Genomic DNA, 27,099 nt, shown 5'->3' on the forward strand with positions numbered 1-27,099 from the left:
TGCCCAGCAGCATTTTACTTCTGCTCTTCGGCGGCTTCTCCGGTGGCTTCAGCAGCATCTTCGTATCCCTCAGGCGCGCCGCCTCTTCACTTCTGCCTACACGCGACTGCACACAGGCCCTTTTATAACGTTGCGCCCCGTGCGTACTGACGTCACCCGTACACACGGGGCGCAACCAATGACAGGGCCCGGATTTTATTAAAGGGGGCCCGAGCTACTAAGAAAAACTGTAGCATCGCCGGGCCCCCTTTGAAAGTAAAAATTGCGGCTCTGCCTACGGCACACCAGTCAGCATCTAGTGTGCCGCGGAACAGTGGTTGAAAAACGCTGCTTTAGTGTAAGGAGTCAGGAGTGCAACCCACAATCTTTCAGAGTGAGATAACAGAAGGAGGATCAAAAGGGAAAGCTTTAGGTGGGGGAATGTTTAGTGTGAAAATTGCTTATGAGTTTTGTTTTTGTAATTCTCTGCTTAATATTGACTTGCTTAATAAGAAGGAAAAATAGTGTATGTGTTCTGGCATGTCTAATGACATATGTTGTACTTGAAAAGGCAGTTAAAATGTTTTCAATATGCTTATATTTTTTTCATTTATCTGCCATTATCCCAAAAATCTTTTTGCTCTAGCATGTACTCACCTTTATATTAAAGAGCATCTGTCATGTGCAGATTAGCCTTGCTCAGTGCTTTGAGTCCCTGTACATTTTTCCCAGGAACTCCAATGCTTAGGGCACATGTGACAGACCCTTTGCTGGTGGGGAAACCAGCATCTGCTTGCATCTGTCTGTCACTTTGCCCACATGGTGGATTTCAACCCAAATATGAACACTGTTGGCAGAATAGAAAAATGATTGTGCCCTTAGCAAAGGGGGATCACAGAATACTGCAAAAGCTGAGGTGCTGTTGTCCATCTGATCTTGATTGTTGCAGTCACTCCATTTGTATCACATTTCCTTTAGCATTTTTCCTGCATATTAATACTGTGCAGCTTATCATGAGTAAGATGAGAGATCCCTACCTCATCCCCAGTACAATCTCAAACTATTGTGTAGACACTTAGTAATACATAAGATATACAACCATAGAGATGGCAGTTTGTCTACTTGGGACAGAGCAACAGCTTCGCTTCTATTTTCTTTTATGTATATACAGACCGTCCCTTTGCAATTGAAGAGGTGTCTTAGCCAGTGATAGCTATTTATGTTACACTGTTTTTTATCTATATACCTACACACATGTACATATCGCTTTACAAAACATAAAACCTACCCAGTGGTTCATTTAATACAACTGATTTGAATTAAACCTGCATAAATATGGGTTGCTGCAATTAGGACAACTAGTCCACATTTCATTTGCCTATGTGTGGCTCTTACAAGGGACTTTATAATACTGTAAGAGAATCACTGGAAAACAGCTTGATGCAGTGTATATTTCCCCTAGATTCCTTTCATATATGTGGTAACTTCAGCAAATGTCAGTTTTGCAATGGTGTTTATTTTGCTATTGTTCTTCTAAAGTAAAAGCTGGTTTATGGAGTCAATGGAGTCCTCCATTCCAGTAGGCCGCTCCAGGAAAATTGGGTTCCCAGACAAGTAGCTGCATGGTGATTAGGCTGCAGCTGTGCAGGGGTTGGCTTCCTAAGAAAAGGAGTTATTTGACCACGTCCATTTTTTGTCCACACCCCCTAAATACCACTCCCATTTTACCAAATTTGGCAAGTTATTTAAAGTTTGAACACATTTTTTGGGGGGTTGTTATTACAGTTTTGCTAAAAAAAAAGTTGAAATTGCCCTTTTAATCCTGTGTAAGCTGATGCACATCATGCGTATGGCATATATTTTTGGCACGCCGAAAAAGGCTTGCCAAATATACACGCCATATGCTCCTACCTGTGCCTGCACCTGCATGACTGGAATACGCTTGGGTGCAGGCACATGTAGCCGATATACAGCCCAGCAATTGTATCTAAGTGCAGGTTTAGCTTGTTAAAGTTATTGGGCTCTCTGCCAAAAACCACTTATTCAATTAAGTTTGAGAAACATTGTATCTTTTTTAGTCTTCAGTGCAGGAGATCAAAGGGGAATGAGGGACTTTTCAGAAACAATCCAGGACTGCAGGCTGAGCTGTCCAAAACGGGACTGTCCCACATAAATTGGGACATTTGGGAGGTATGAAAACGTATTAGTGCATTTTGCTTTTTAAGGGGATCAGGGCACAATGCCCTTGTCTTGGGTTAGTAAAGAAAAAGGAACTGTATATTAGTTAGGTCCAACTGCCCGAAATCCTTACATACGAAAAAAAAAAAAAATTCATACCTGAAAATTATATATGAATGTAAGTGATTGAGATTACTCCATAATGAAGTGATTTCCTTCTGATTTGTCTCCTTGACTTAAATGGATTATAGCAGGTGGTGTACATGAATAATGAGGGAAGTTACAGTGTATAGTGTATAGAAATGATATGCATTTATAGATGCAGTTAATAGCTCTTTGTAATGGATAATGTGTTAAAATGCAATGTATTGCTTTGATTTACAGCTAAGGACATCAGTCGCACAGAACAGAGATCCGTTATCAGGCATCCTGTTATCTAGGAAACTGAATTATGGGAAGGTCATTTCCCAATGGCTCCATTTTAATTGAATAATTACATTTTTTAACATTGTTTTGCTTTTTTTCTGTGATGATAAAACCGTACCTTGAACTTAATCCTAACTAATATATAAATAATTCTTATTAGAGGCAAAACAATCCTATTTGGTTTATTTAATGTTTGAAAGATTTATTAGTAGACTTATAGAAGGTTATGGAGATCCCAACTGTCCCATACCTGTATATGCCTTTTTGATTTATGGTGTATTCTGTGCTTTTAGACAATTGGAATGGTATGTTTCTAACTAGCACAAAACATGAATTTCTACTATTGCACTTGCAAAAATGTTTTCACACAATAACATTAATAAGTTACTGCAGGCGATTTCAGGTGCTTTGACACCATACCTTTGGTCTGCTTAAAAAACACTTTAAGCACCCTAGGAAAATGAATTAAATGTAAAATTAGCCGATATCACCTTTTCTTACACACTTAGGGTGCTGTGTTGTAAAACAGTAGTGTTGTTTAAATAGATGGTTACCATTGTTGGCTAATTTTCTGTTGCACACTGCCAGAATCCCATGACTCAAAGGAGGCGCATATGTAGCAGAATGCAAGCTCAAATTTTGTCATGACTGTTTCAGAACTAAAGTAAATAACCTTTTCCCAGCAGTCCCCAATGAAATAAACATTGCACATCATGTTTAAATAAAAGGCTTCACTGAAAGTGTTCCCCCTGGAGCAAAGTATTCTCTGTAGATGATATACTTAAAAAAACAGCATGGAAAAATCAAAGGGACCATCCCAGCAAGTATGGGGCTGTAACCAGAAAAGGTATAGAAAATGTGTGTATTGAAATATGTGTATTAAAATATGAGTATTGCATTCCCTGTGTGTGTTTGGTGACTATTTGCCTATGTGCATGTGACAAATCTCAGATTTTTTTTCCTGCATTGCCACACGATCCATCTGTTATAAAACACTGCCCTGGTCATGGGGCTCTGTGTAGTAGCTTAAGGTGTAAATAAAGAAACAAAACCTCCAGGCATCTGATGGTTTACAAGTATCGTGCAGACTCAGAATGCTAAAGGTTTCCAAAACAAACCAAATCAGTACACATTCCGAGTAAGCTGCCTTTATTGTTCCGAGCACCATAATAATGAGTTTCTGTTTGGCGATGCATAACCCGTGGGATGCTGTAAACTTGCTTCAAATTGGAGGTCTGATATAATGTGAAATGAGGTTCTTCCTCTGAATGTGACTTTTGTTCTGCATTTAACACATTAGTATGTTGACATTTGTCACTGGTGGATTTCATTATTTGCTGAAAGGGTATTAGGGGGCTTGACAGCATGAATGGTTTGTCCTACAGACTTTGAGAATTGATAAAGGCATCTTTGTTCCCAATGTAAAAGCACAACAGTCATCTTATTGATGGGCGCGCACACACTGCAGAACACTCCGTCTCCAACGTACACATGCTACTAAAGATTATACAAACCTAATTTACTAAATTGGTTTCTTGTCTTAATCCATTACAATAGGTGTACTTTCACATTTTACATATTAACAGAAAATTGCTAAGCATATTTTTACATAGTATAGATGCTCAGACATGACACAGATGCTGTAAAAGATAACCTGTGGCTAACAAGATGTTTTACTGCATCTACAACATCTATAGGGCTTATGGTAGCCCATGCTTGTAAATTGAATGGTAAAAAAATGCCTTATTTTCCTTAAACTGTATTGCACTACAAGCACCAAGAGCGTTCGTAAAACAGTAGGTGTTCACATGCCTCATTCTACATACATATAATTGCCCTAAAGGACATGTCAATGTCATGTCAATGTCAAGGACAATGTAATCAGGGAACAGGCTCTTTGAAATCTTTAAATTCCTACCACCGTTGTTCAAAAGTTTATAGTAAGGCTGCAGCATCCTCTTAATCATTTGGGATTCCTTCTTCTCTTCTAACTCACTTAGGAATTGACTTTGGCTCTTGACTTACTGAGCATGCACAGTTCTTCTCAACTCACTCTCCAGTAAAGCAGCCAATGAAGAGATGGCACTGCTGGTTTCCATAGAAACTCTGCTCTAGCTGTGCACTGCTGGAGAAACATTTTTTTTTTTCTCTTAAGCTCAGTTTAATCGTTACAGGGCACAATCTAAGCAGGACATTTCATCAAAGTTAGTTCTGTAAGCTTGCTTCATTTATTGCACTCTGCATTCTTAATTGCATGAACTTTACAACCCACATGTGCTGTTTGCAGATAAAAATATCATTGAAGATGTGTGAGAGGGATAATGGCTGCTGGTTGAAAGCTGCTATTTGTTTTAAGAAAATGTGATGGTACTGGTGAATGGAGGGGATGTATGAAATACAAATGGTGTGGTATGGGTGGGGGAGATGTGCCTAATTTATATACATGGTAGGAAAATGTAGGGTTTACATGTCCTTTAAAAACAAAATTGAATGGCTTTGACCTTAAGGAATTATAGTTGAAGACATGCAAGTGACTGCTTTATGTCCCTGTGGCCAACCATGCATCCAGAACCACTGGTTTAATAGCACTGATAAGGTATAATAGTTCAGAGCCATATATCCAAACTTGCAGACATATATCTCATCAGTGCAACATCAGTGAAACATGGCTTCTGAGGGGTGGGACTTTAAAAGAAGTGAAGTAAAAGAACCATATTGGTTAGGGAGACGGGGCAACAAGAAGCCCAAAAGCCCTTAACTTTCATTTAAGGAATGATAGACATAAGTCCACAAGCGAAGGTCAAAGTTTTTCATTTTTAGTTTTAAGGCAGTGCTATGTGTGTAGCAGGAGGCATGTGAATACCTTGTGTTTTAAGAAGGCTCTCAGTGCTAGCCTTGCTTTTGTGCTCCCCTTAGTCCTTCTCTCTGGTTCTTTTGCTTGTATAGCTTTAACAAGTTACCTTTACAGAATGCACTGCATGACACACATTAGTCCCCTCTGAGCTTTCCCCGTTACACATCAGTGATGTGTATGGACCACATACACAAATAGAGTTTACAGGGTATGGTTGAATTTGGAGCCCCTAATGGAATCCCACACAGACACCATAAAACTCCAGAGAGAAGTGCCCTGATCAGAATCAAACCCTAGATCTGAGCAGTTCATGGCAGGATTACTTAGCGCTATGCCCCTTTGCCAAGTGTCTTATTGTGTTTTTGATTTTGCTTAAACTTTTTACAGTTTTGGTCCCCAACATGGGAATCCATTAAATAAATATACAATGTAACCTGAGTGCAAAATAGTAATCAAAAGTATACACTATTTTCATTCACTCCATATAGGGAAGGAATATCTTTAGAGAAAAAAAATTGCTGTTCAGTAATATTAATTCAAGGAAGAGGTGTTTCCTAATCCCAAATACATACTAGAAAGTTGAATAGATCATGATATAATGGCCACTTCTGTTCTCTGTCTCCATGATCCATGATCATGAGCATGCTCAGTAGTTTGGAAATTTGGGTGTGTTTCCAATACACATCCACTTACTTCTCAAGACCAAGACTAAGAACAAGTCTTAGAATGGAAGTGATGTGGTTGAGCATGGTGTCCACCAGTGCTGCAACAGCTCTGCCCTCTTGAAGCTTCAGGGAAACCGCTACATTGGATTTGTTGTGACTGAAGCAGTGCAGGAGGGAGCTTGTGTTCTGAGGCTAAAATTTAAGTTGGTATACTTTATATAATCTAATTAAGATTTAATATTAATGCAACATTTGCTTTAACTTTATATATATGTTTGTCTATGTCTGTCTTTGTGTAATTTTGCTTTTTATTCCTCTTTATACCTAAACTTTAAAAACTTTCAGATGGTGTTTAACATTCCAAACCCCAGAAGGGGAGACTATGGTAAATAAAAAGACTTTGATAGTGTTTTTTTAATGGTTTACTTTTGTGATTGCCTATTACTCTATAGAGATGGCCAGACTCTGAGGCAGGAGTATAAAAGACTGCTATGTGGTCATTACTCTGCCCACTTTTATACATGCTTATGATGGGAAGACGAGTGGGTGATTTCTCAGCATCCTAGAAACCTTAAGAATACATGACCTATATTGGGTGTCTCAGAGGACTGGCAAACATTCTAATATTCTTGTTTTGCATAAAATGTTTACAAAGTTTTGTGCATTCCTATGTTTGCAGTTTGGCAGAGGCTTGTGCTTTGAAGTGGTGGGATAGCTTCAGCCATTACAATCTCTTAGCTGTACTTGGAGTCTATTAGCGCTGCCAACATGAATATACAGTGAGGGGAATAGAGGAAACCAGGCCCCCAGGTTTAGACATGCTGTTTATTAGTGCATGTATATTTACACACTGGACTAAAAGAATCTGGTTTGACTTTTCTTCTGCTTAATATTGAGTTGACTAGTGACCTTTTTTAACCCAATCTACTAGCCACTAGATTTTTTCATTCCTGTATGTATACATGTAACTTAAAACAGATGCAGCACTCATCCAGTTATTGAACAATGTAATGCCATATTGCTGGTGCAGAACTTGGTTAAAAGGCAGCAAAGTACATGAGTTTCTTTGAGAAATAAAAGTTCCTTTTTTGAAAGCTATATAGGCAATATGATAATATATATCTGTAAACCTAGTATCATAGGTTTAATAGGGCAGCACAGTGGCTTAGTGGTTAGCATTGCTGCATTGCTGCACTGAAGTCATGAGTTCAGTTTCACCCTGTGCACTAGATGGAAGTGGTCTGAATATTCTTGCTTTATCCACTAGTGTTTCCTACCACCGGTTAACTGGTTACGGAACTAGGGTGTGGCTGGTAAAATTAGCTATAGCTGGTATAGCAGTACCACACAGGGCATAAACTAATCAAAATGATATGCTTACTGCGGTGATACAAAACCATTGGGGGAATAGATAACTCCTCAGCCTGTGCACAAGCCTCTTTTGAAGTACTCTAATATATTTCCCAGCAGCAGATTCCCATTGAATATTGTTTTGTTTGGCAAGGAGGAAGCAATACCTAAAATGCAGTTTGTATTGAGAACAAAACAACCGTTTCTAGTGCTGTTCTACTTGGTAAGGGTGTTACCTGGTCAGATTTTTATTTATTTTGTGGATATTGGCCATAGTTCAGGTATGGGATCCCTTTCCTGGAAACCCGTTATCCAGAAAGTTCCAAATTACGGAAAGGCCATCTCACATAGACTCCATTATAAGCAATAATTCAAATTTTTGAAAATGATTTCCTTTTTCTCTGTAATTATAAAACAATACCTTGTACTTGATTCCAACTAATAATAATAATAATTAATCCTTATTAGAGGTAAAACACACTTATTGGTATTATTCAATATTTAAATGATTTTTAGTAGACTTAAGTTATAGAGATCCAAATTACGGAAAGATCCCTTATCTGGAAAACCCCAGGTCCTGAGCATTCTGGATAAAAGGTCCCATACCTGTACTACCTAACTCTGATTTGTAGTGGTCGAGACTGTATTGCCCATGAAATAGGATGACTGTGATTCTAATCTAAAACATTAGGTTGTAAGGCATCTACAACTAATTCACACATGAGATTACAACATAATTGCTTTGGTTGTCCAATCCATTACATTTGTTTATGATCCGATTATCCTTATGTGTTTATCTAATTGACCAGCTAGTTTGTATTCTGAGTTCTGTACTGCTAAATCAATGTCTTTCTGTTTATAGTCTGCCATAATAATGTAATTTACTGTGACTTGCTTTTAATTGTTTGCGTGGTCACCCTATTTCTATATATTTGAAGAGCTTAAAAAATTTGGGTAATACAGAATTGAAACATTTTTGCCTGTTCTAATTATATAAGAATTCTCTCTCTCCTATATATATATATAATTTATTAATCAGAATGCTTGGGATCTGGAGTGTTCTTTCTGTGATTCAGATTATCATAAGTTAAAAAAACATTTAAACATTAAACAAACCCAATAGGATTTTTTGCCCACAAAATATGGAATAATGCAGATAAGTTACACTGAGCAACTGGACTATGATTTATAAATGGGCTTTTCATCTGCTTTAGCTTTTTGACTGAAACTTTTTGTTTTCTTGTTTTGTAATAATAGTTAATCCTCTTTTTCTATTCTAATTCACTTGCTTGAGGGTAAAACTATTACAAGTTTATTGGGGCAGCTGCAGAAGGCCCACCAATGAGATCTTTGACCAGGACGCACTGGCACTTTAAATCAGCCCTGTCCTGAAGAACAAGATACTGTTTAATTATTTTAGAGATAAAGGAAATTACTTTTTAAAAATAGCATTGTGGAATTTGTGAGAGATGGCCTTCACCTAAATCAGAGCTTTCTGTATACAGTTTTCCAGGTAAGGGATTCTACCTGTTTGTGTGTGTATGTATATATGTAATATAATCTCAATTAGGGATGCACCCAATCCAGGATTCAGTTCGGGATTCGGTTAAGATTAGCCTTTTTCAGAAGAGTTTGGATTTGGCCAAATTCACCCTCCTGGCCAAACCAAATCTGAACGTGGAAGTTGAAAATTTGTTGCCACGCACACAGAGTGCGGTTCTCTTTGACCCTTCCTTGTCCTGTATCTAGTAGAATTAAGTCTAAAACAACTGGACTTTTCTGAGTTTTTTCCTTGAAAACGTTTCACCACTCCAAATGGCTTCTTCAGTTCAAATGACTGGTAAGGAATTCCCCGGTATGTAAACCCTTGAGGGTAGTACATTCACAGGCATCCAATCATAATGGTTCCATTGAACTTCTTCAGTTAGGTGTTGGCTGAAACTGACAGGTGTAAGAAGGTATGATCCAGTCACAATGGTACCATGATTCTAATTGATACGGGTGTTAATCCCTCAAAGTAAAGTTCCTTGTTCTGATTTGCATGTGCAAATTAGGATTCTGATTCAGTTCAGTTTTCTGCACAATATTTCACAAAGGATTTGGGGTTCGGCCGAATCCCAAAATAGTGGATTCGGTGGATCCATAATTCCAATATTTCATGCCTGAAATGTTGAGAGGCAATAAATCGTGACCATTTTTTCATTATTGAAAATCCTATGTGTGCCATATATGTATACACACACATTTTGTTTTGTTTTTTTTGCTGCTGTACACTGTATACGCTGCAAATGGTTAACAGCATTATGTGAATTCATGCAAACGATAAAGTGCAAGATAGAGCAGTCGGGGGCTTAGCACAATATGTTGCAGGCTGTTGTACAAGACAGCACAAGTTTGTGAACCACTCCTATTTATCAGAACATTTTTGTTGGAAGACCTCCCAATATATTGTTAATAATTTCTTGAGTCTGTTTAAACTTGCAGGTTTGTAGTTGTACATTTTAGTTAGAAAGAAAATGCATGCACTTATTTGTATTATTACTGACAGGCAAAGAAAAACGCATAGGGTAGCCATGAAGGATTTTGTTTGGACTGTGAGCCATAAGCAGAAATGACCCAGATTTTGTAGACACTGTAGAGAAGGGACCACACACCCAGCTATTTGCTGATGTAAGACACTCTCTATTAGCCAGTGTTAATACTAGCTTAGCAATAGCTGAAGAGGCACCTTGTTCCTGAAGACCTAGACATTATACTAACCAGTTGTGGCATATGAAATCATTAAGTAGATCAGAGGTAAGAAGATGTTTGCTGCTGGTCTAGTAACACATAGCAACCAATCAGCATGTAGCAAATTTTGCACCTTAATTACATTCATCTATAATTTTTCATATCTAATAATCTAATTTCATAGGTTGACAGTTTTTAGCCAAGGCAGTTTTAACTTTTGCACTGGCTCCCTGTACATAATCTCTATCGCTAACATGTTTTCACTAATGAATTACAGAAACGTATTTAAATAAAATGCGCAGGATATGTTTGCTGTTTTATCATACAATAGGCATGCCACTTAGCTGCTTGTTTGTTTTGTTTTGGTAAAAACAGATGTGGTATGTGTAATCTTATTACAAGGCTGGGCATTTGAAATCAAAGCCTTTTGCTGCAACCTTACACCATTATTACTGCATGCAGGGTGAATGGGCGCATACTTATTATTGGATAAAATGTATCTGGGTGACATGAAGACTGAGACATAAAATAAATGCATGCACCATTTTTCTGTGTGTCGTGGCTGTTCCAGAGATTTCCTGGGTACAATTCAGCCTAATTACCTTCTCGCCAGTTTGCTTGTCCTATTGTACCTTTCAATTCACTCTTGAAAGGGCAATAGAAACAACATTTTTGCATCAGTGAAATAGTTGACAGTTTTCTTTCATTTGGTTCATTTAATAAATAAGCTATAGTCAGGTTACAAACTTTTCTTGGCACTGTATGGGATTACCTTCTGACAGTCTACTGGAGATGGGTAACGATAGCTAAGGCATATAAGGTAATGTTAAGGCAGATGAGAGCTAAAGTTTGTTTTCTTTTTATTAACCCAAAACAATCAAATATGTGTTGACTTTCAAAAAGCAGACCAGCAAATGCTACCTAAGAGTGGCTGCAACAGGTTACCAGTGAATCACATGGCCACCAGTCCCTGCATTGCTTTTGTAAAAAGAATATTCTTGGGAAGTTATTGTAAGCTCACTATCGGAAGTTCTTTAACAATACTGTCTCTGGGAGATTTCAAATGAGACAGATGTACATAAATACTGTAGAGAGGTGCTGATCTGACATTTTTCATAGACACATTTTAGAAATCATACATAATTTCTACAAGTTACATTTTTGTATTCTAAAGTTATTGCTTGGTAAATGCAAGCAACCATTTTACTATCATATTCATGCCACCAGGGGGCACTGCTTCATATAGCTCTAGATGAGGTTTCCAAAGCAGGGGAGTCAGTATGGCCTCATCCATTTATATTTTTTATGTACATATTTGCTGAACAGTAACTCTCCAGTATGCAGTAAATGCTGCTTTATAAACAATAGTGTATAGTCTCTCTTAAATCATTATTTTCTGTAAACTGGTATTTATGTTTTTAGCAGTGAAAATAGTGTACGATGACAACATATTTTGAATTTCCTAACTCAAAAAACCATTGCAGCTACTTTCTGCTGCTATTGTTCTGCAAAATGCTGTTTTTAAAACAAAAGACAGTAGAACAGCATAGGCTTTCTCCTCTGGTTTGCAAAATCACCAATTTAAAGGGGAGCTCCACCCAAACACAATTTAAGGTTTTTGAAAAGTAAACATAATTTCAAGTTACTTTGCAATATACATAAGTTAAAAAAGATGCACTCTTTTCAATTAATGTAATAATTTGGTTTGGAATAGTTACCCGTGCCTAGCCCCCTGTTCTCCTGCTGATCTGACTACTTTGAGACAAAAAAAAAAAAAAAGTAACAATTTCCTGGACATATGATGTCAATTAAGGAAAGAAACATCACAGTGCAATGCATTGTGGGTTATGTAGTTCCTTCATGCTGTCTGTAAACTGTGGAAAAATTGTTACATTTGTAACATCAATGTTTTAGTCCCTCATTCCCTGGCAGGATTTAAAATGATGCAAAAAGAGAAGAACTGTTTTGCAGCTGGATTTCCGCATATACAAATGGTATTTATTTGTACTCTTTGAAGGAACAGATTGCAGTGACAGGTATATTAGGGGTTTCAGCATGAAATGGGAAAGGCTATGCTGTTTTCAATAGATGTCTTTTTAATTTGACTTAATTGGCTAAGTTCTGAGTGTATGAGTGCCTAGCTCTTCATCTTTCATTTAAAGCAAAAGCAAGTGTATGTTACAAGGAAGCCAGATGTGTATCCATTTTTTCACGCAACACTGTGAAGGTGATTGGGAGTTACAGCATGCCGCAAACCCCCTTGCGTCAGTTTCAGTAAGAATAGATGTATTCTTACAGTCAAATCAAATTCTCTTTAAAAGACTTAAATAGTGGTAATAAAATAAAAGCTGCTGCCCTTGTAACTGGGAGAACTTTTTTCCTGAAAATTTGCCGGCTAAAGCTAGTCATACTCAGGCAGCTCTGCTTGTTTGGCAAGGGTACCAAACGAAAGGATATGGGCCTGATTTGGCCACCCACATGCTGAGCTAAATTGGGATGATATAATTGTTGCTCCTAGGGAAAATCATCAGATCATACAGAAGGGGCCTACGGAAATGGCCAACTGTCAGTGGGCCAATAAGCTGGCAACTAGGTAAAGAGGGACTGAGTCAGAAAATGTAATTGGCCAGTATAACTAAACTGGCTACCAAAATTGTCAGTCTATTATGAAAAACGTGTAAAACATGGATAGAGTTTTACAGCCACAAAGACTGTGCAACATGTACTTATGCCACAGTGAGTATTTGCTTAACAATAAGGGAAAGCTCAAATAATGTGGTAGTTTTGACAATATATATATTTACATTTTAAAATGTAATATCTTAAAGTGGTAGTTCACCTCTAAGTTATCTTGGTGGAATGTTAGCAGTTTATGAATTATATGCCTTCCTCTTCTGCCTCTTTCCAACTTTCACATGGGGGTCACTAATTGTGGCAGCCATTGCTCTGTGAGGCTACAACTTTATTGTTCTTGTTACTTTGTATTACTTATCTTTCTATTCAGGCCCTCCCCTTATATAAGAATATGCTAAATTACTTTTCCAAATATCAACGGGACATTAGTATGACAAAACTTTGCATGATAGTTTTAGGTTTTTCCTGTTAAATGTAGCTGTTTAATAAACACGAGTGAAGTCATTTGCAAGCTCTCTTGTGCTTTTGAAAAATGTATAATGAATAGTGGTTGTTGTCACATTTTTACTGAACATGTTAAAATGAACTGATCAAAGAAACCTCTCAGAAGCAGGGCTTTTACTCCTATATGCCACCAATATTTATGACACATATATGTATTTTTCTCCTCATTAAAAGCACTACTCCATGTTATTGGCACTTTATACTTAATTATAATCACAAGAAATTAAACCTCATGGGATTTCTAATTGCTACCACAATTTCTGTGTGAAATCAGTGTGAGGAGCTGACATGCGATATCCATACATACCAATTCACGCTTCGTTAATTCTTGGCCAATACCAGTATGTGTGTGGTCTCTTGTATGTCCCTGTGAGTGAATGACTGTAACTGTGTGGCTAGAGTTACACACACTGCTAGTGTTTGTGTATGTCTACAAGTATGACTTGGGTTTTTTTTTCTTGTGTATAGAATTTTCTCTAATATTTTTCTGTGTATTTCATATACGTAGATATACTTATAGAATTATAGACAGACTGGCAGGCAGATAAATATCCATACACATCAGTAAACCAACATAAATACAGGTGATGCCAGAAAAAAGGGTGTTTTTTCCCTGTTCATAGCAGAAAAAATCCACATGAAAATATAATTATATATGTTTATGTGAGTCCCACCAACTCTGCTAAGAGATAAAAATATAAGTCTTAGCTACGCTAATTCTGCCGCTGGGCTATGTTTTGCTTTAATAAGTACCAGTTTACAATGCACATAAAAGTAAATCATGAATATATGTATGTGCTGGTTCTTGTTAAGGGAAACGCTTGTTGGTGTATATTAGCAAACACAAAGACTAAAGGCTGCATAGTGTTTTAATGTGCACGTACAGCTGCCAAGCCAAGTCCATTTATAGGCACACAAGCAGGAAATTGGCTGGACAAAAATGCAAGACAATTCTGATACCAAGGTGGCAAGGATAACCTCAGGGATATCTCCTGCTGTTTATTGACTCTGTCATACTAAACAGGGTTCAGAATAAAATAACCGCCCCAGATATAATGATCATTGCTGTAGAGATTACCCATAAATTTTTTTTTCGTGCTTTCAAGTTAGGTTATGGGAAAATCATTGAATGAAAGCACACATAAAAAGTAACAGCACAAACTAAAACACTTCAAATACCTTCCAAATTCATTTAAGTATGGCATAGTACCTACACTCCTACATGAATAGCCACTTTGTCATGATGTTTACCATTTTGAATTGCTTTTTTGGCCATGAATCAATATTTTCAAGGTGGGTAAACAAAGTATAATATCTACATAAACTGTTTAGCAGGATAATGGCTATGAAGAAGCTCAAAACTATGTTTGAGTGTCAATAGGAATGTACATTTTTAGGATATCCCTAAGAGTTGGGGAATCAGAAAGCCAATGGTTAATGCTTATGAATTCACCAGTTCTGCTCTGATGATAACTAGAAAATGTTAGGCACAACTTTACTGCAGAAATATATTGCACTATGGAGTAGCCAGAGGCTCCACAGAGAGAATTAGTACCCTAAGCTTCATCTGACAGCACAGGGAATCAAGCTTATAGGATCAGGCATAGAGGGTGTTAGAGTGCGCCACTGTGGATGAACGCTTATTGAGTAAGTGCTTAGCTCACCGTAACTGCTACTCTGCCTTTCTTAGTAACATCTGTGTATTGAGCTATTTTGTAACCTCTAAATGAGACTTTGTTGTGAAGTCCAACAATAGAGCAGTTAAGAAAATCTTTAGAAACCACTGGCACTGATTTTATTCAAGATCTGGGAAGTGTGTGTAAGTATTGGTTTGAGAAGCGTTTTTTTTTTTTTTTTTTTTTGTGTGTCCTGTGCAGCAAGGGCAGACGTGAGACAGCAAGTCGTGCATAATGCCTGTTCTTCTGGGAGCAGCAAGGGCAGGCGTCATAAGAGCAGGATGACTTTTACAAGAGTATTACATAATGTTAAATTCTTTCTATTGCAATTTATCTGTAATTTCATTTTTCTTTGGGTACTTTGTGTCCAAAGACTATTGCACATATTTTGCATGTGACAAGTCCGACTGCAATTTTTTCAATTTACTTTGTGGTTGCTGTGTTGCAAACTCTGCTGTCTTGACTTTGTTGATGAGGGTGTTTCCCCCTATTATAACATATCTATATTTATATACATCACTAATCACTAACATGTATTTTTCCACCAACTTCTATTTATTGCTTTTGATTCCTTTAAGTTTACTTTGCGTTTTAGACATGTGAAGGTCACCTAGAAGCATCTGTTTCAGTGGCTCTTGAATTCAGCTTGATAAAATACCTTCTAATAACTAATCAATAAGTGCAAGACATATTGAAAGTAAATGTTAACACCCATTGAAATGTCAGACTGAGAATCCATGCCATGTAAGGAAACAAAAACTGACAATGGCAAAGACATTGATTTCTTTCCCACTGCCCAGCAAAATTTGTCTAAGAAAGGAACTTGGAATTTCTAATACAATTGCTCAGAATCTCATGGCTGAGTGCCCTCAGCTTGTGCCCCTCAAGTACTTGAGCTGCCTTGATAAAAGTTTATAACTACTTCATTTGGAATGTCTGTCAAGGGAATGGTATTTGAGCAGAGAAATCAAAGGAAACGCTAACCTTTTGACTTGTAAAAAAAAAAATGGTGTGGTTTAATGCAGGTTTAATACTTCTCTTCACAATCTTTCATTTGAAAATAAGAAATTTATTTGCTTACTTCTCTAAAATTTTATTTGTATTGTGTTCAATGAAATTGCAGTGTGGGCTAATACATGTTAGTAAGTTATTATCTACTACCCTTAATTCATGTTCCTTTCATGTCTCTTTACAAGTTCACAGGGCAATAATACTCAATTCACCATAATAAAGACTGTGATTGAGCTTTCAAGCGTCTCGCCCAAATGCTCACAAAAGGCAGCTAAGCCAAGCAGCCATTCAGGTGATTCCAAATGACACATACTCGTTACTTTGTAGGACTGAGCTGGTTTACCAAGTGATTTTTAAATCTTAAATGTGCATTGACCCATTACTATCTGAGGGCATGTAAACGGTAACTTAGTATCTGTAATTTAGGCTAATGTCACATGGGGTTTATTGGAAACTTTCTTTGATCAAAGCCGTGGTGACAGAGGACCAAGCTTTGCCATGGATTATTAGTCTATGGTCATATAGAGTCATATAGTCTATTCAGTATAGATGAGGACATTTTTTTACTTGGTACCGTTTTGCTGCAAAATTCGCAGCTTCAGTTGCAGACTAGGATATCTCCTCCTAGATGAATGAATGTCACCTTCAACAGAATCTAATTTGTCCTAATCTTTGTAACTGTGCATATTTAGATTTTTTTATTGCAGCGTCTGTTTTCCTTAGCTGTACTATTACTGTATTGGAAAAATGTACAGCACTGTGTATACAAGTAGAACTAAAAAAATAAAGCTATACCTACATAATTATGTGTTATTATTCATATTGATATACGTTGTCAGGAATAATAATATTTTGATTGTTTTCCTTGTGGGCTCTTCTCATGCAGCCGTCAGATGTAAATTACAGAGACAATAAAGTGACACGCCTATGATATTCATTTTGTTCTCAAAACAAGCAGTCGTGAGACAGATGTCCACATACCTTTTCATCCACTGTTGTTTTTGGAAAGCTTTATCACTGTCTGTAATCTCTCACAGGATGTATTGAAATATTCAGTTTGTTGTGTTACATTGTATTCAATATAATTCATTCGTAATTCAGCTTCTCCTCTTGTTGTACCCTGTACATTACAATTTGATAAACTTACTGCACTTTTTCCTATATATAGCTTGTGTTTTTTTTCTAGTTCTCTCTACTTTCAGATTTTAAAACCAGATATTCGACTTTTCTAGTGCACTAGTGATGCAACTACCCTTCAACCTGATCAGATGCTAAAAAGTTAAGGTAGGGGCATCTGGAAGGCTGCCTCAGGGCGGCACAGGGGCCAGAAACACCCATGCAAAGCACCAATATGAAATGTCTTATGAAATGCAGACTGCCTATTGTGCCTTGCCACAACCACCTCGCCCCAAAAAGCCATGAATGCGTGAACAACCGCATGTGCTGACAATGGTGGGTGGGAGGTTAACAATGGCCTTGCAGTTGGGGAGGCAATGGTCTAGATTAGAGGTAGACAACAGAAGAGCAACGTGCATAGTGCTTCCCACACTATTTCACCAAAGGCGCATACCTCTTCTGTCTATACCTAGTTGTAGCCTTGCTAAATTGTGACATCATAGTGAGAGACAGAGAAATATCACAAAATAAAGTAAAAAATTGTTTACCAATAATGCTAGCTCTCATAACTCCCTGAGAATTAGAGGTCAGATACAGAGGAACATGTCTGTTAACTTTCCTAAACTTTTTTTCTATTTATTGCCATTTTATGTGCAGTTAGTTATGAAAATGTTAACATAACAGATGAGTAATAGGCGTCTTATTTAGCAGATAAATGAATACAGACAAAACAGTCTGGATGACTGTAGTGCCTTCTTCCTTGGTGTGCTATATTTAGTGGAGAATGTTGGCCTTAAAAGAAACAATGAAACATTTGAACCACTGTCGGGGCACAATCATTTGTGAACATGTTTTTATATGCATGCTCTTGGGAAGTTTGTTCCCAATTGCACATTTTTAATACAGTTGTTATAGGACAAACTTTGATTTAAAAAAGTGATATTTGCAATGTATTTCTTTCAGCCCTAGAATCCTGAGTTTGGTTTTAACCAGGTCATGTTTGCATGTAGTTTCCATGTAAGCTGTCAGTATTATAGAAAAATGATAATATTATATGAGATCACTATTAGGATAAAGATATTAGTCAGGGAATTGTTCAGTACAGAAGAGAGGTTTTTTTGTGCATAATCCCCTTTGCAGTTTTCATACTCCACTTGGTGCTCAATAACTAGAACATTTTTATATAAATTACATTTTGTAACATTACCTGTAAAACACCCTGGAATGTTTCATAAGGCAAGTGACATAAGCATTGGCAAGATGGCAACCCCATAGCCCATACTTATCGCACTGATTAAATTGCGTGCTAAGAGAGATATATATATTTCACTTACTCCGAGAATTGAGTTACATGTGTATGGGTTTTATATAAAATTATAATGAAAAATTATAATGAAAAATAAATATAATGAACAATAGCAACCATAGTAACCAGCAACATTTAAAATCTAATATAAGAATTATAAATCCCCGAAATGCTGTTGCTTTTATATTAGACCTTATAATGAATTGAATGCATAAATATATCATTGCTATTATTATACTGTATGCTTTTTATGTGTTTTAATGTTTGATTATTGATTTTTCTATAAATTGTTTACATTTACATCTATCCAACGTCTAAAGATTTTGAACATTTAAAAAAAAAAAAATTTCAGGCTGAGGAATAGTTATTACCTATATTTATTTTATTACTGGCCTTTCCTGACTGATTTCAATATTATTTGAACTACTGTATTTAAGGAGAGGCATGTTACTACATGATACATAGATTCATACAATAAAATTACAAAGCTGATAAACAGTACACGCTAAATCTCATGCTGCAACAAGATAACTTAGTACAGTGTGTCATTTGTTCCAGCCCACACATCATCTACCTATCTCAAAGTGTTCTGTATGGAAGCAATCATCTCTGCGCCACGCGGCTTTGCCATGAAATTGCACACGCCTGGTTTGGGTTGGTAATAGGTGCACGGGATTGGACAGAAGAATGGATAAGTGAAGGTTTTGCTACTCATTTGGAAGATGTGTTTTTGGCAAATGTTCAGAAGGTAACAATTTTTAAAAGAAAAATCACTGTACAAAGGATTCTCACAATATTATGTATATAATGTTGTGTAATGCTGTGTAAGTCTGAAAAATATAAAGCAGCAACCATAGCTTGGGCAATGTCACAGTGGTACTTTTGTCACATGATATTTCAGTGTAACAGTTCTCCAGTAGGAAGGCAGGAGCCAGACTACCAGACAGCCATCTGGGACCAAACTAGAAGCCCCTGCAGTCTAATGTTGACACTCTTGTTCGCAGGACTAAGGCCTACAGTATATTGTAAATATAACTCACCAGATTTAGTATAAACTGGACAAAATTATTCATTATAAAACCAATTTAGGAAAAAATATATCATATGAAATTATAGTAAAGTTAGAAGGCAATAAACATTTGTTTCCTGCAAATTTAATTTATGCATATAAGTGGTAGCTCCATATTGCTGGCCTAAACTATTATTTAGAAAGTGACCTTGCTTCTACCAAAACATGCATTATAGCAGTTCTCTCTCCTTCTAAGATAAAGTATTGTTATATATATTATCAAGATTATTAGCATTTAGGATGTGTAATGAATGCTATAAAAGTATTAGCAACAACAGATCTTATGTGACTGTTCTAATACATGTTTAAAAAATCTGGAATATAATCTTGGAACGCACAGAATAAATCAGTTTTGGATTCAGCTGAATCCTTCACTACAGACTTGGCTAAATACCAAAACAAATTTTAACCCGAATTTTATATATTCAGGGTTTAAGAAAATATTTTAAAAATGGATCACGTGTGAGCATCTCAAAGTCACATGACTTTGAGAGTTTGGCTGAACACTAAGGTTTCGACAAAATCTGAATTCTGCAAAACAAACTAAGATTTGTCTGAAACCCGAACAAAATCCTGGATTCAGTGCATCACTAATATTGACACCAGTGACACCCTTTGTGTTGCAAAGTAAGGGAAGTAAGGGAAAGTTATGCGTTATTATGCTACATCAGAGTGGTATAGCTATGATCCAGCCTTTTTGCCAAAGATTACTGTTTGCAGTTTAAGGCTGTAAAGAGACAGTGACATCAATAACTGAAGAATCATTAGGTAGGAGACACTATTTATCCTTTTCTTCTTTTGGGTATTTATATGGTAGTGAAAGCCAAATCTCATCTTATTTCTATATATGCTACTAGACTTATATAGAGAAATAAAATAAGACTTGGCTTTCAGTACGATATAAATACCCAAATGTATTCTATATATAAAAATGTATTCTAAGATTAGTATAATGGTAGCACCATACAGTGGAATAATACAAAATGAAACAATGAAAAATAAAGATCATAGTAAGAAACAGAATGAGCAGAAGCAGTATGAGGTCATTCAGAAAGGTATTTATTATAGTTTTGCATCTTTTACATGCACAGTATGTCTTATAACAGTGGTGTCCAACTTCTGTGGTACCGAGGGCCGGAATTTTTCTGACCTACGTGGTGGAGGGCCGATAATGGAAGCCAGTTTTGACCACTCCCCTTTTTGAAACTGCACCCACTTGAAACCACACCAGTGTTATCACATGACCATACCCATATTAATTGTTGTAGTACAACAAAAACCTGCCATACTCTGCCTGCCCTACCCTGCCTGTGTGTGCCATACTATGCCTTCCCTACTCTGCCTGCCCTACCCTGCCTGTGTGTGCCATACTCTGCCTGCCCTATGCTGCCTGTGTGTGCCATACTCTGCCTGCCCTACCCTACCTGTGTGTGCCATACTCTGCCTGCCCTACCCTGCCTGTGTGTGCCATACTCTGCCTTCCCTATGCTGCCTGTGTGTGCCATACTCTGCCTGCCCTACCCTGCCTGTGTGTGCCATACTATGCCTTCCCTACTCTGCCTGCCCTGCCCTGCCTGTGTGTGCCATACTCTGCCTGCCCTATGCTGCCTGTGTGTGCCATACTCTGCCTGCCCTACCCTACCTGTGTGTGCCATACTCTGCCTGCCCAACCCTGCCTTTGTGTGCCATACTCTGCCTGCCCTACCCAGCCTGTGTGTGACATACTCTGCTTGCCCTATGCTGTATGGCACACACAAACAGCATACAATGACACAATGCTGGCACTGCTCCTACAGTCTGCACAATAACTATATATTAAAAAACTTTTTAATTGCAGTACCACCTCAGTATATGTTCTTTTTGTAGTGTGCAGGGATTATTTGTGGCATTTCTACTGCTCCTACAGTCTGAGGTGTGAACAGGGGAACAATGTGGGTGATTACAGCCTGAGCCTGAGGTGTGAACACTGCAGGGGGTGAACAATGTAGGGATTAAAGGTGTAAACAACACAGAGGATTACATATTTAAACAATACAGAGGGTTTACAGCCTGAATCTGAGGTGTGAACCATGCAGGGGGGGCAGTTAATCACAGTACTGATACCATTCAAAGCTTACACAAAGGTAAGCCATCAAAGCAGCCAGACAGGTGGGGGGGCCACTCAGAGGGGGGTTGAGGGCCGCCAGTTGGACAGCACTGTCTTATAAGAATGTAAATTAAGAGATGCTTTAAACACTGACTGCATCTATATACGTTTGTACTTTAATAATCAAGATTGTTTAGCTAAGTTATAATTGTTATTGTATGCACTATATTGATTAAGAATTTAGAATGGATAATAATAATTGTGTACAGTGTACATTGATTTAATTGTGTAGCCAAACGTTCTGTTGACCATCAGACTTAAATTATTGCCTTTGCAGCTCCCACAGGAAGAAGCAAGAGATCAACAGAAACTAAAAGCTTTGCTACGTTGGCGTCGCCTTACTGATGAGCTGAAGGACTCCCAGGAAGAACTGCAGATATTAAGGTAAGACATTTATCTTTTTTTTTTTTTCTTCTCCATAATCGGTTTGGACCATATAGCAATTAAATGAGCAATAGGATCCAAGTATGCAGGTCCAGAAGCCACAAGCAGCAACAGGGTTGCAACTGCTACTTGCAGATTTAGACAGTGGGAAAGGTAACAAGCAATATGGTTGAAACCCCAGTTTTGTAAAAATGTTGCCTCAAACATAACCTTTTCTTTTCAATACCTGTGTATATTTTTCTTTTTTCATGATTTAATGTACATGCTGAAATGTCAGAATTTAAATACTTTAACACTGCTGCAGTTATAGGATCTTTTAAACTACAATAGCTTTCATTTTGACTGATTTGCTTTTTCTGTAGATAATAAAACTTGTTCTTAATGTTCACTAAATCCATGTCAATTGCATAACAATCCTGTTGTTTTTTAAATTTAAGGCATGATGATCCATGATGATCAACCACAGATTTCTTAGTATTTTATTTTGTAGGCAAAGCAAAACCTTGTAATACCTGCAGAGAAGTATTTTCTTTATGTTCCTTAGCCTAACAAAGGTCCAGTTATTTTCCAGAGCCAAAGCCAAAGCCATGTATGTCGTACATTTCCCATAATAACTTTTTCACCAATACTTTTAGAAGTCATCATATTGTTTTAAAGCACCCACAGCAAAGAACTGACCCAGTGTCAATTTTTTTTAAAAAAATATATATATATATATTCTCTTTATATTTTCCATTGGAAATAAAACAATATTAGCCTATATGTTCACACAGATTTCCCTGTATGTTTGTGGCTGCTACAAAAATCTGCTGTACCTATGTTTTTTTAAAATAATCCCTTATGGAACAGTTCCTTCAAGTGACAGCCACGTCTGTACTTGCTGGTAGCTGCAAGGAGTTGTATCGTTTTTTAAGCCCCAAAAGTTATCTGTTTTTTGTTTTTTTTTTATTTTTAATGCAAAAAGTTTTTGTGAATTTGTTGCAATTTAGATGGCGCTACAGAAAAGCTAGTGTGAACTAGCTCTTAAGAAACATATGAAATGGTAGATAGGGCAATGGATCAAAGCTGGTATTTCAAATTCAGTTAAATGTTGTCACTAAAGCTTTGCTACCTTCGCTGATTTATAGTGAGCTCAGCACTTTTAATTGCCTCTTGCAAACACCTACACATTTGCAGGGCAGCAGTCCTGGGTCCCAAACTATTAGTTCTGCTTCTCATAGTTAACATAAAGTAATCCATTGTAACCCCACTGCATTTGAATTGAAAGCACTTGTAACACCAACTGATGCCTTCTGTTCCATAGCCCCAAAGCCATTTTGTCCAAGAGGTAGCTCATAATCTATCAGTAGATTTTGTGTTGTTGCCTAGCAGACCTAAAGGCTTTTGGCACATGTAGTCTTTAAATACATCAGTAGAGAAATGTCCCTTAACCCCAATGGCATGCCTGCTGCCATTGATGTAAAAGGAACCTGCCTGTCACAGCTTTTCTGCTGGTCAGAGTTGTGGCAGGTGTTTTCCTTTATATAAGTGACAGGTGGCATGGGGGGTTAAATAAACTAGATATGCTGTGTGTGTCATTAGCCACACAGTATTGAGTTGCTCAGAGACACATTTATTAGACCACCCATGTTTCAGATTTATATAAAATATTAGTTGAATGCTGTGTAGTTATGAAAATGTTACATTTATTGCCACTCATAATGGTAAAAAATATTTTTCTAGAACTGTCAAACATTCTGACAGTGGAGCTGTGGTGACAGTAACTAGATGCAATAACTTCACTAAGGGTACACCCCCACATATGTAATGCCTGGGCACCTCTTCAATAATGGTTGGTTCATTCCTTTCTGGAGTATTAACATTAGAGTATGTGCAGTGTGATTGCCAACATGGCCAGAAAATGTCACTATGGAAAATGTAGAAACAGCACGATAAACTGTGAACATTTTGACTTTGACACATGCCTCCTTGTAAACAACCACTTAATCCAACCTTTTTATTTATTCATTTGTAATTATTCCAACTTCGCCTTTATACTAATACTTAAACATCTGACAAGGTACAGACGGAATGCTAATGTCTTTATGCTGTCATTGTGCTCTTCAACAACTGAATATTTTAGATAAACTGGTAAAGTGGTCTTTGAATGGTTGCTTTCACTTTGTATTTAACAAAAATAATAAAGGTTAATGTGAACTAATTTCCGCTTAATTTCTTTTCATAATGTTTATGAAGGCGATAATGCTTTTTATGTCTGCATATATGTATATGCACAGAAGACACCTTCATTGCCACTGTTATCTCAAAATAGAGCTGATCTAAACACCCTTAGCAAACAGAATTTAGTACAAATGCTGCTGAGAAATGTACTGATGGCACATGGTAGTGTGCAGTGAATGAGTATCGAAACCAGCTGACAACAGGCAGTGTTGGGCAAACGCCAGGCATTGCAGCAGGCACACCCCTCTAACTTTGCCCATATGCTATACAGAGATACATCATAAACCATAGCTGTACAGATACTGTCTACACTAGACTACAGTCTACACAAAGTAAAATCCAGCTGAAAAATTAAGGAGTAGTGGCCCTTAAATTATGATCATTAAGGTGAAATATATCTCAGGATATAGGTGTTAATGGTGTGCTCCAGGAATTTACCTGAAGTGACTGCACGTTTGCAAGGCAATCTTCACTGCATCTTTGATATTCTGGGGAAACTGCTGGCAAAAATATGCATTACTGTAGTTGCACTCCCTTAAAAACATGGGTGTTTGCATCAACAATAAATAATATAATCAGCACACCAAACTGTCTTCCAAGATATCAGCGATTTATAACAGTCAATATATGTCAATTAAAATCTTAAATTATATCGCAAAATATATTTCAATATTCTCATGACAGAGGACAGAGAGTAACCCCTGAACCCCCAAAACAGTTAAATGGGACTTTTTGTTACACCCCTAAGCACTGTCAATAGACAACATCATGATTTATATATATATATATATATATACACACACACACACGGGCTTGATGCAAAAGAAAAAAGTGTTTATTGAAAAAAATCCAATTTTGGAATGGAATTTTTTCAATAAACACCTTTTTCTTTTGCATCAAGCCCCTGTGTGTTCGGTACCCTTTCTATATATTTTCACAATTAACCTGCACCCAGGGCATTTGGACTCGTGTAGGGTGTGCTCCTCTCTGTTCACTATATATATAGTTAGGCAGCTTTTTACCATTATTTATAACAAACAGGGAATCTTATAGTTTGGTTATTTATAATAATTATTAATGATATTGGATATGTACTGTAGCATTAGATTTGAAAATCTCCATGCCTGTTATTTAGCGTTCCTTTTGTTTACTAACACTTATACAATCTTTTATCTTTTTAAATGAAAAGCATTCATATTTACAGAAATTATTTTGATGCAAAACATCTGATTTCAGTTAGTATTAGCCTTTATGGGAAACTTCTGAGCGTGCAGGCTTTAGTGCAGAACTGATGCCTTTTGGCATTTTCCAAGTGCTCCTGTTAAGAAATGAAATAAGTTCTTTGGTCTCTAGTTTCCTGAGCATTGTCCTTTGTTTGAAGCCTTTAATAGATGCTGCATTTTGTAACCGCAGACAGAGAGAAAGATGAGAGAAGACCTGGCAGCTTATAGGAAATCAATGATAAAAAAAAAAAAGGACTTTAATATTCTTCTTAAAAACAGAAGACTGGCACATGGTTTGGGCATATGCCGGTGAGATTCTTGCCAGAAAATGTGAACATATCATACACATGCCCTAAGGACAGGCACATATGTAAAAGAGGGAAGGGAAAGCGTACCCCATGTGCAGAGGTTTATAATGGAATTCTGCCTTTCCTTTTGTTCTGTTTAGTAACCACTACCATACTCCGTCACAGAAACAGAGGCCAGGAAAATGTGCCTGCTAGCCAGTTTCCCCTCTCAGGTTACTGCCTGCACCACTTTAAGGATTAGTTGGAAGAAAATACATATTGTTCTAGAAACCACACCCTGATCTCCAAGCCTTGTGTTCTTCCCTCTGTCAGCCTGATTTACAGGCCAGCATGAAAAAACCAAAAGACTCTGTGAAAAACTTCTGTAACAGGCAAAAGGGCCTTATATTTCACAGCTTCGCCACGCAATGATAAATTGGACACTAGAGGCATAAATGGTGTTGTGTGGGTGTGCTTGCAGTATGTTGATAATTATAGGAACAATACAAAAAGCTTATCACCTGCAGCCATACAACTGTGACTAACAGCTGTTGATTACATTACTATGAAGAATAGAAGATTTTTGGAATAGAAATGTTGGTGTGGGAGATATGGGACTTATCTGGAGAATGTCTTTCCTTCTTTTATTGTGGAGGAAATACAGTAGCCAGATTCTGATGGGCCACTTCATGTTTAACCCTGCAGGGCTTTCATACAAAACAACAGAAACCAATATTTCTCATGGCCTTGGTATGAAGTGTCTGACTATTTCCCTTTCAGGATGTGTTCTTTATTGTTCTCCTGCCATGGTAGCTAGTAATTATTGGAAAAGTTATTGGGGCATTCCTGTCAGAGAAGATCCTGGGAGTGTCTGACTACAGGAAGTTTGACAGCAGTAAATTCTTTTTAGGGCTTTGGCTAAGGCTGTGTAAAGCTTTTTTTTATTATACAGCTCTTCATTTCCATGCTACTGTGAGACTGCTTTGAAGATATTTAACCCTGTTGACCACTGTAAAGTGTAGATGTATATCCTACAAAAGGCTTCTTCCCTCAGTCTAGCCTACATATGCTACATGGAAGTGACATTGACTATACATGTGCAAACACACAGTTAAAAGTTCCCACTGAAATGCGCAATACAGAATTTGTAACTACGTGTCAATTAAAAGTGTCTGTGTTTGATGATTCTTTTGGAAAATTATCAGAATGCCTCATATATTTACAAAGTCTCAATGTGTGGCTTATGCTTTTCAATCAAACCTCCAGAATTTTGACTCTCCATTAAACATATTAACGTGCAATTATCCATATTATGCTCCATAATATGTTTAATGGACATTG

At 37.2% G+C, this 27,099-nt stretch overlaps 1 protein-coding gene across 4 annotated transcripts in view; it reads left to right on the top strand.

Moving 5' to 3' along the window:
• aopep (aminopeptidase O (putative)) overlaps positions 1–27,099 on the top strand; it is a 199,960-nt gene that overhangs the window by 56,239 nt on the left and 116,622 nt on the right. For all 4 annotated transcript variants that reach the window (XM_031890955.1, XM_018089437.2, XM_012971565.3 and 1 more), the window contains exons 6-7: positions 18,988–19,177; positions 21,922–22,028. In XM_031890955.1, the coding sequence (XP_031746815.1) occupies positions 18,988–19,177; positions 21,922–22,028 (297 nt within the window). The remainder of the gene's footprint in view (positions 1–18,987; positions 19,178–21,921; positions 22,029–27,099) is intronic.

Source organism: Xenopus tropicalis, chromosome 1 (genome assembly GCF_000004195.4).
Source record: "Xenopus tropicalis strain Nigerian chromosome 1, UCB_Xtro_10.0, whole genome shotgun sequence".
Taxonomy (NCBI): Eukaryota; Metazoa; Chordata; class Amphibia; order Anura; family Pipidae; genus Xenopus; species Xenopus tropicalis.